The following is a 10,798-nucleotide window of genomic DNA, read 5'->3' on the forward strand; positions in this document are numbered from 1 at the left end:
GTAATCGAGAGTCCTGCGTCATGCTGCAACGTTAAATCAAGCACTGATTGGAGGCAACTCAATATGTATCTCTAGCCAACAATAGATTGTTCTTGATTTTCTGGGAGTAGTGCATTATTTTGTTTTTTACTTAATATCATGTATGCATTTTCTTAAACATTCTTTTAGAAGTGTTGGCTAGAGAGTAGACTAGGGTCCGTGTCTAAAAAGTGTCCAGAAAACAAAAAAAAGATTAGCTTATTGGGTGTTCAATGTGCAGGGACCAAATCACCAGAAATCTACAGAAATTGGTCAGGTGCACTGATCGACGGACTAACCGACAGACCATCGTCCCATCGACAGACCGTCGATGTCATCCGTGGATCCCAGGTATGATATCTAGTTTTTCCTAAGTAAGAGCACAGTCGACAGAATGTCGAGAGAGAATCATTAGTTCCCCAGACCCAATTACCCTACCCGACTAGACCCGCTATATATTAATTTTTTAAACTTGTCAGTTAGCCCACCCTTTCAAATCCACTTCCCAACCGTTTCCCTCCACATTTTCCTTCAACTCCTTAACTCACTCACCCATTTACTCTCCCTTAAACACTCTGATTTCACTCTTCCCCAAATACCCATCAATCCCAAAAGCTTTTCTCTTCCAAATTCCCATTTGCTTCTGTCTTCCTTCCGGTCAGTTTTCAAGGTTTGGCTCGTATACAAATTCATCTCCCCATTCACTCCACTACAGTACACAGGTATGTCATTTTGCTCTGCTCAATAAATTCTCATTTATTTACATGCTAAATTATTTTAATACGTATGTGGGTCTTGACTTTTGGACAAAATTGCATGCTTGAATTGTTGAACTAAGTTCCTAGTTCCTTCGAATAATAAAGAGTGAATGGCTTGGGGTTTTATTGTCGAAATGTACTTTGTTTTGAGGGTTGTTGTTTCCAGCTTAGGGTTTGAAGGTCTTTTAGAATCTAGGTTTGAAATTGCGATAATCCATGCCCTCGGAATGGCGGAATGGTTTGTTAAATGCTAGATGACCTTAATGTATCTTAGTTTGCTTGAACATGGTTCTTTGGGATACCAACCATAGCTTACAAAAAATTTGTCAGACCAACAGTATGAGACCCCATCTACGGACCATCGATCAGTCTACAGACCGTCGATGGGGTCTTCGATAGCCACTCCCCATATTTTCCTAACTTTTGAATGACAAATGTGGTCTACGGTCCATCGGTTGATCGACAGACCTTCCTGAACATCCGTCACCTCTAATAGAACCCTCTTTGCTGAGGGTTCCTAGATTTAAGTCAAAGTGCCTACCCACGGGGATGGTCGACAGTCCATCGTCTGAGCGACGGACCGTCCTGCAGGTCCGTCGTCTATAACAGAACGTTTAATCCTACAGCTTTCAAAATATATGCTAAGTGTTCACCGACGAACTGTCATTCCATCGACGGACCATCTGTAGTGCCCGTCACTCAGTTATGCAGTTCTCAAATGGAATGTGCTTTGTGTTTCCAAGTTTGGTCTTGCGCTAATAACTCTCTTTTGCAAGTACTAATGGCTCCCAAGCAAGACCTAGTCTACTCTAGAGGACGTTCAAAGTCTGTTGCACCTTCAAGTCGGCTGGTGATTGTCTCGAACGATGATGATGATCCACAATACGTTCCACCAGGCATCCGGACATCGACGCGTGCTACTAGGACCACTCAGGGCACACCCAAAATGGTGGTGTCCGACGTAGTCACTGCCTCCCAGTCTGATGAGAAGCGCATACTGACCGGCACATCGTCTGGGTCTGCCACTGGTTCTGAGGGAGCTTCTGGCTTTGAGGAGGCTTTCGGGTCTGAGGAAGCGTCAATATCACATGGTCCCAATATTTCTGCTACACCGGTCGATTATGCCTCGTCTGATGAGGCTGACAGTGCGGATTCCACTCCAGCACCCTTGATTGAAGTCCTTGCACCGGCTGCTGATTATACCAACCGGTTGTCTGTAGAAGGACAATACCAGGTGTACATGGACGCCAAGCCACTCAACAATAAGGGGGTCATGACTTGAACTCTAACAGTCGGACGACGAGTTCTTACAGGGAGTCTTCACACTATCCCTGATGCACATTCTCTCTTCACCTGCCATCAGCTAGAGTGGATGGCCAGGAGCGTTGGATGCTACAACCAGGAGGTGGTGCGATAGTTCTACGCATCTTATGTAGCGACTCTCCAGTCTTCCCTGGATATGTGGTCTAATCCCTCTAAACAGGCACCACTTGATTATATTCGAGTCCGTGGCCGTAGGGTAGACATCTCATTACCTACTATCCGCCGGTTCTTATATGGCGCTGACACAGATGCTACCAGGGATCTCCTTACCCCCGAGTTTGACTATAGGTGGAAGCTAATTAAGGAGGGCCATTTTCAGCGTAATGTGGGGCTGAGAGAGACCACCCAGAGGTGGATAGCCCATCATATTTCTGTGGATGGCGAGGGTGCATATTGGGTGCTGGAGCCCAAAGGGGTCATCAAGAAGGTCAACCTTACATTCACGGACAAATTTATCTGGCTATTGGTCTGTCACTGCCTATCCCCCACTGCTGCTGACAACATTGTTACATGGGATAAGAAAGTATTTGTAGCTGCTTTGGTTGCTGGGTTCGATGTGGACATTCCGAGACTTTTTCTGGCAGTCATTCATGAGAGGGCTTTTAAGGCTACCACCACGTACCCTTTCCACTGCTTGATCTTCGAGTTGTGTAGGTCTGTTGGAGTGCCCATATGGCATATTGACGTTCTTAGGATTCCTACTGGGACAGTTGATATAGATCTCATCCAGGATAAGGCAAATGAGACAGCACCCCACAGAGGGCCCAGAGTATAGATTTTGCCGATAGGTGACAACTTGGTGGACACATTAGAGCAAGCCCAAGGGGATAATCAGAGTACATCAGAGCCTACCGACACCACCCTGATTGAGTATATCTCGGGTACTAGCACATCCACGAGTTCCTCCTGCTCCACTCCATTGTAGCACTGGTCCCGATTGCTAGGGTCAAGAAGTTAGAGGCACAGATGGCCACACTACTGCACCATATCCAGCCTTGAATGCAGAAGTTCATTGTTGAGGCGAAGGAGAAAATTGAGAAAAAGATTGCCCAGCAGACTGAGCGGCAGATTCTGGCAGTCCATTAGTGCCTTGACGCTTTCGAGTTGAGATTTCTCTCCCGTTCAACCCCTACTATTGACTTGACGACTCTCCAAGATGTAGTGGCGAGTCTTAGGGCTGACGTGGATGCCATCCTGGATGCGCGGGTACCTGAGTCTGAGGCCATACGTGCAGAGCTTGCTGAGGATACATTGTTTTCTGCTCTATTCCAGATTACCACTGCGCCACCACCGCCACCATTTGAGCAGACCAAGAGGTATTAGTCCAGAGGGTGATGAGGCTCGTGCTAGAAAGAGAGAGTGTACTGAGTTGGAGGCTGCGAGGAGAGCCGCGTTGATGGATGAAGAGGCCCGACAGATGAGGGCTCATGAGTTGGCTGTTGGGGCGTCTAGCTCCAAGATTGTTGATGTTGAGAAAAGCGCTTCTGAGGGTGTTGTTATTGGTGTGGACAATATTGATGGTTTCCCTACATCTCAGGGAGCGGTTTCCGACAAACTGGACCCGTCAAATTGTTGATCATCGTCATTATGCACCTCAGGTTTGCTTCACCTACCACCGTGTTTTATATTTCTTATGCATTGAGGACAATTTCATGTTTTTTTTTGGGGTTGGGGTAAATGGAAAGTGAGTGCTAGGGTGAAGTCTGAGTAGCCCAACCCATGATCCTCTCTTGGGGTTTTCTTGATTGTGTTCGTTTCCCCAAGAGATTGATTATTTTACTGTTGAACCGGCATGTTATTACCACGTACAAAGTATGTGTGAACTCTGAAGCATGATGGCTCAAATACAATTATATCTCGTCTAAAATGAATGTTTGCATGATTAGGCATAGTGAATATTGAATGTGTTGACTCTAAGCATGCCATAAAGGTACACCATTGCATGACACTCGATCTAACGCTTGAACTAGGTGTCCGATAATATCATAACGTAATGAGGTGTTAAGTGAGTGTGAGGAAAGTTGAATATTCCACCGTTGGTAACAAGCTAGAACTTGCCCGGTTAGTCCTGCAAAAAGTAATGTGTGTTAGACAAGCAGGAAAGGATCATAGGCCCTTGTTCAACATAGTCAATCTTTAGCCTAAATGAAAGAAAACCAAATGAAATTAATCCTTTTTTATCCAAATAATTTGAGCTTACAATCGACCTTTCTTTTCTACCCCAACTCATCTTTTCTAGGTACAATGTATTGGCCCTGGTCCCTTCTTGGACATGTGCACCTCAGCTTATGCTAAATGCATAAGTTGAGGGTGGCTAATGCAGAAACAAAGCTCGTCCTAGCCGTGAAAGAACCGTGGGTATTGTGTACTTTGAGTCATGGCAAAGTCATGAGTTGAGGTAGCTATTATGAGGAATGTCCTGAAAAGCGGGGTTGAAAGAATTATTGAAAGAAGAAAAGAAAAGTGGCTCAATCAAAGTTGAAATCAAGTGAAAAATTGAAATTTGAAAATAAAAATGAAAGAAGGGTCATTTGTACAAAAAGAAAAAGAAAGGAGAAAAGCAAGGCAAAAGATATAAGAAGATGAAGAGTAGGGTATAATAAATGATGAAAAGGTAGGACGCTTAGCAGTTATGACAAGGAGGGAAACAAGCCACTAAAATGCATCCAAAGGTACCCTACCTGACCCTGAGCCTACGTTACAAGCCAAGAAAGTCCTATCGTGATCCTGAGAGTCTATTATGGTGAACTTAAAGTAGTGAAAATAAAGGCAAGTCTATGGCGACAAGTATCAACTAGGTGTGAATTGGTTTTGAGAGCGTGTTAAAAGTAATCCACATGCTCAAATTGAAATCTCTGTGTGAAAAAAGAGGATGTTGTTTTTAAAGTGAGGACACTAGTTGCAATATTGAAAAGTTGGTACCCTTGTGAGAGATAGAAGAGGAGTGGTGTCGGTGCGTAGTGAGTATGTGTCATGGTATGATCCACATGAATGATCCTAAGAGTGATATCATGCATAAAAACAATGATGTCTAAATCATTTTCCTCGTGGGATCGACCCCAACCTAACAATTGGGTTCTTTACTTGATACGACCCCTTATACTTCTTAAGGAAAGTATGATTTGAGTGTACCACACCTACCATTGTTGCGAAAAAAATGACCAACATCGCTGACCAAAGCCGCTTCTCTCCCTCTCACACCATTGTGAATCCGTGAGCACCATCATGAAACAAACACGACTCTCTCTCTCTCTCTCTCTCTCTCTCCAGAAATAATCTTCATGAAACTTAATGTCACCAAATTGTTAATACCAAGATCGGGCTAAAGAAGATAACTATGGTGTGGAGAAAAAAAAAAGAGATTGGGCAGCGATGGGGTCGCTGAAAAAGTGATGTGGGGAAGAAGAAAGATTCTTTTCTTTTTTAATATTTTTATTATATATTTTTAATAATTTAGAATTAAAAGTTTAAAAAATGATTTTCACTCGTCTTAAATGTGTGTAATAACACTCTCTCACCAACTCAACTTTTTTAATGCCACATAAGCATGGTCAATGGACAGAGGAGTTTAATATATTGTGTTTTATTTAATTTAGGAGTCCAAATGACAAATGGGTAAGTAGAATAGTTCAGAATACAAACTGATACAGGTATAAGGGTCCACCTGACCATTTCGCCAAAGATATAGAGAGAAGAGTGGCAAATAAAAATGTTGACATGGATAATTGTCACAACCCAAAAATGGGTGTGATGGCACGCGTCTTATCCCATTAAGACAAGTCAGCCTAAAACCAAATATCTAACAAAGTGCGGAAGTAAATGACAATCCAACTACAATTCCTATTATGAAACCAAGTCATATTAATTCAATCCCCAAAATCAGGTTGTCACGTGCACAAGCCTCTAATGTAAATATTAGAATTGAAATAAAATAGAAGTCTAACATGAAGTTGTCTTTCAAGTAAAAACAAAGTCATAAACTGGAGTAGGAAAGTTCGCTGAGATGACAAGCAGCTACCTCACAATCCTCCACAAGATGCCTCGGAAACGAAAAGAATGACAGGTATCACGAAGATCCAGGCTTGTATCCTACAAAAATTTGTAGAAGCAAGGGGTGAGTACCAAACCACGCGGTACCCAACAAGCAAACCTCTAAACACAAGTTAAGTGAACAAAATACGGGCACTTCTTACACCATATCTAAACCTCCACGCTACAGTCTAATAGTTTACAGTTTACCAAACACACAACTCAATAACCACACTCTATCAGTTTACACATTCTCAATAACAACTCAATATTCAACAGTCACAAGGTTCACAGAGAAACACTCACAAGATCAACAAAACACGTGTTCAAGTTCATCAATAATAAAATGTGTAATGCCATGAGATGCAATGTCAACTATAGTGATGCATGTCTTCCCTAACGATACACACCCGCTGTCTCTCAGTCCGGGATCCATGGGGGACATATCTGTCCATGCATCTGTCGCGGCGCACGACACGACCCTCGATAATAGTAACCTTCGCGGCGCGCGATACGTCCCTCGAAATATAATATCCATCGCGGCGCGCGATACGACCCTCGAAAATAGTACATCCTCTTACCACAACCATGTATCAGATACAATGCAAATGACATGCTCAAATGAAAAGGAGGAGATAACCATTTGATAACAAAGCACAATTTGCAACAAGAAATACAACACCAACAATTAAGCAACAAGTCTCCAAATCATTCTCAACATCACACAAGGAAATACACAAATTTCGTACGCTTAACAAGAGTTTAGAAATCCACTTGCCTTAACGACTCGAATAATTATTCTTGGACTTGAGCCTTCCCTTTCCGTTGAGCTTCTGAACCAATGGAATCTATTCAAGTATATATTCACAATAAGGTTTCAGAACTAACAACACTCACACTTTTATGTGTTTAACCTAGAACTAAAAATACACCCCAAATTTATAATCAAGTTTGTAATTCTTGATGTCAATTAAAATTTCAACTTCATAATTTTTTTCCAAGTTTCAAGTCTAGGATTGCATCCCAATTTTCCAATATCATGATTCAAGTGGTACTCACAAAATACCTTTACTCTAATATATATATATATATATATATATATATATATATATATATATATATATATATATATATACCAATATATCAAAACTTGAACCACAATATAATAATCAAAATTATGCAAACTACCCTAAAATGGATGTGAAGTAACGTTTTTTTTTACCATTTCCTCCCAACCAATGATTGGCTCATTATGGCCAATCATTGGTAATCATGACAAAATTATTATTTTTTTTAAATATATGCCCTAAATTTCCAGAACTTCATTAGTCACTTTTACAAACATAAACATACCATAATTTCCATTTCACCATTTTGGCACCTAATTTTTTTTATATCCTTTCACATATCCTTAAGTTATCTCACTATTAATGACCCAACTTAAATCATAAGGGCATTAACTGCACCGCCAAACAACTTTTCTTAAATTCACACACACACTATGTATATATACATATATAATTAGCCAAAATCAATCAAGCATAACCAATTGTGACAAAGCATTAGCGATTGTTACCTGCAAAGTCGATTTCTCTTTTCCTCTCGTGGCGTCGGCTCAGGTAAGTTTCTGCCTCCTCTTCTTTTCTAAATTAATTGTTTATTTAACTGACCAAACCCACTAATTTATTTTATTTTTTTTTACATGACCCTAATAGTGTAAGGTATTAAATAATGATCACTTTAACCCACTAACTCTCTATTAATTCCATTATTTACGCTTAACCATAAATAAATTAACTCAAGTTATACGAATATTTGAAATTTCCAAAAATTATCTTCTGGGCCATTACATTATCCACCACTAAAAATCATGTTCGTTCTCGAACATAAAGTAAAAGAAAGTACCTGAAGCTTTAAAAAGTTGAGGGTATCTGGCACGCATATCAGACTCAGTCTCCCAAGTTGCCTCTCCCACTGATCGGTGCTTCCATTGGACCTTCACTGAAGCAATCTCCTTGGTCCTAAGCTTTCGAACCTGCCTATCCAAAATAGATATAGGCTCCTCCTCAAATGTCAAGTCTTGACCCAACTCCACGGAGTCAAGTGAAAGCACATGAGATTCATCCGGAATATACTTCCGAAGCATAGAGACATGGAAAACAGGATGAACTGCCGACAAACTAGGTGGCAAGGCCAACTTATAAGCCACCTCTCCCACTCGGCTCAAAATCTCAAAAGGTCCAATGAACCTAGGGCTAAGCTTGCCCTTCTTTCCAAACCTCATCACACCCTTCATGGGTGATACTCGGAGCCAAACGTGATCACCCTTCATAAACACTAAAGCTCTAACTCTCCGGTCTGCATAGCTCTTCTGTCGACTTTGGGCTGTCAACAGTCTATACTGAATCATACAGAATTGCTCCATAGCATCTCTAAGCAAGTCTGTATCCAAAGAGTCCATCTCCGCCGAATCAAACCAACCTATCGGAGACCTACACCGTCTTCCATACAATGCCTCAAATGGGGCCATTTGGATACTAGAGTGATAACTGTTATTATAGGCGAACTCCGCTAAGGGTAAATGTCGATCCCATCTTGCACCAAAATCGATAACACACACTCGAAGCATATCTTCCAATACCTGAATGGTCCGCTCAGATTGACCATCTGTCTGAGGGTGAAATGTCGTACTCATATCTAACTGAGTACCCAGACCATGTTGTTATGCCTTCCAGAAGTGAGAAGTAAATAGTGAACCTCGATCTGATATGATAGAAACAAGAACTCCATGTAGTCGCATAATCTGACTGATATATAGTTCGGCTAACTTTTCTGCTGTATACTTTACCCGAACCGGGATGAAGTGGGCAGACTTGGTCAGCCTATCAACAACAACCCAAATAGAGTCATAACCACCCACTGTGGTAGGCAAACCCACAACAAAGTCCATAGTAATCTGCTCCCACTTCCAAGTAGGAATAGTCATCCTCTGAGATACACCCCCGGGCCGCTGGTGCTCACACTTGACCTGCTGGCAAGTCAGACACCTCGAAACAAAGTCTGAGATATCTCTCTTCATCCCACACCACCAGTAATGCTGACTCAGATCATGATACATCTTCGCCGCTCCCGGATGGATGGAATACCGAGTACAATGGGCCTCCTCAAGAATCAGTCTAATCAAATCGCCTGTCCTGGGCACACAAATTCTGCCTCCGATCCGCAAGACACCATCAGAATCAAGGACAGCCTCCTTAGCTTCCCCTCTCAATACTTTGTCTCGAATGAGACATAATTTTTCATCATCAAATTGGTGTGCACGGATTTGCTCGACTAAAGAAGATCGAGCCTCAATAAAAGCAATCATTCCATCACTCTCCTCTGAAATCTGTAATCGGAAAAGACTGTTAGCTAACAATTGAACATCTCTAGCCAATGGTCTCTCCTCAACACTAAGAGATGCAAGACTCCCCATGCTATATACGACAAATAATTTCAAAACTTTTATTTCACTGAGAACAAAACTTAGAAAATTATACATTATCGACATATATTTTTTTCATAATTTTAAAGATAAGGAAGAAACTAAATATGAAATTCTACTACCATAGAAATACTTAAAAAATACAATATCAACACTTATATCTGCTCTGTTTTCTTTTTTGTTCTAAAACTAAGAGCAATAGACAGATATGCACTTTCTTGTTATCACCAAGGTACTTTATAATATTACATATTTTCTAATATGATTTAATGTAAAGAATGCAACTTTTAGTTATAGTAATCACCATATCATTTGTTGATATTTCGATGCGTGTTATAAAGGACCATTTTCTTGATAAAATCCAATTTTCTGTTCAATTGTAGGAGAAGAAAAATGACATGAAAGTAATCTATTTTAATCATTTTGAACAAGATGTCTCCCACCTTGACATTATAATTGCAAGCATCTCTCGATCGGTTGCATTCAGCAGAGACGATGCCTCCTTTGACTGATGAATAGCTCACAACATTTTGCACACTAAAGTATCATCAATCTTTCATGCTAGAACAATCAATGGACAAGAGAAATTATATTATTTTCACTTCAAAGAAAAAGTTGATAAAGAAATTGCATAGCCTATTAAAAGAGTAAGGCATGATGCAATCCTAAAGAATCATATGCATGACATAGGTCTTTTATTTTTATAATTATTACAGAAATAGTTCTACAAAAGATATTTCATAAAGAATTAGCTAATAAATGCACAACGACGTGTACTATATACATAAGCTACCATCATTATCAGGTTAAAATCCTGATTAACAAAGAAAATAGCTTCTCGAAATTCCTTTAACATGAAACTTATACACTTCACAAAGCTTCAACACCAAATTCTTTTCGATATACGACTCATGATGGACATGTCTCACCAGCATTCTTAAAAAGCAAAAACAACTCAACAACAATCAAATACAATGGCATTAAAATAACACATGAACATAAGTGCACCTCGATTGAATACTTTCATTTATTTATCACATATTTAAACAATACAGTGCATGTGGTTAACATGTTAAAGAAAAGGAGTGATTGACAATGTCATTCTAACTTTATTGGACATAAAGATTAATAGTAAATACTTTTATATATTATCATTGCTCCAATGAAATAATGGGAAAAGGTTTTA

The 10,798-nt window shown here is 40.3% G+C and overlaps 1 protein-coding gene across 1 annotated transcript; it reads right to left on the reverse strand.

Annotated features, from left to right (window-relative positions):
• Nucleotides 1-6,923: 6,923 nt before the first annotated feature.
• On the reverse strand, nucleotides 6,924-9,603 carry LOC138338721 (uncharacterized). The gene is made up of 4 exons (XM_069289804.1): nucleotides 9,403-9,603; nucleotides 8,408-8,799; nucleotides 8,034-8,308; nucleotides 6,924-6,976 (listed from the first exon to the last, which is right to left on the reverse strand). Exons 1-4 carry the CDS (start codon nucleotides 9,601-9,603, stop codon nucleotides 6,924-6,926), a joined length of 921 nt encoding a protein of 306 aa, XP_069145905.1.
• Nucleotides 9,604-10,798: the final 1,195 nt, after the last annotated feature.

The sequence above is a fragment of the Solanum lycopersicum genome, chromosome 10, assembly GCF_036512215.1.
Source record: "Solanum lycopersicum chromosome 10, SLM_r2.1".
NCBI classification, from domain to species: Eukaryota; Viridiplantae; Streptophyta; class Magnoliopsida; order Solanales; family Solanaceae; genus Solanum; species Solanum lycopersicum.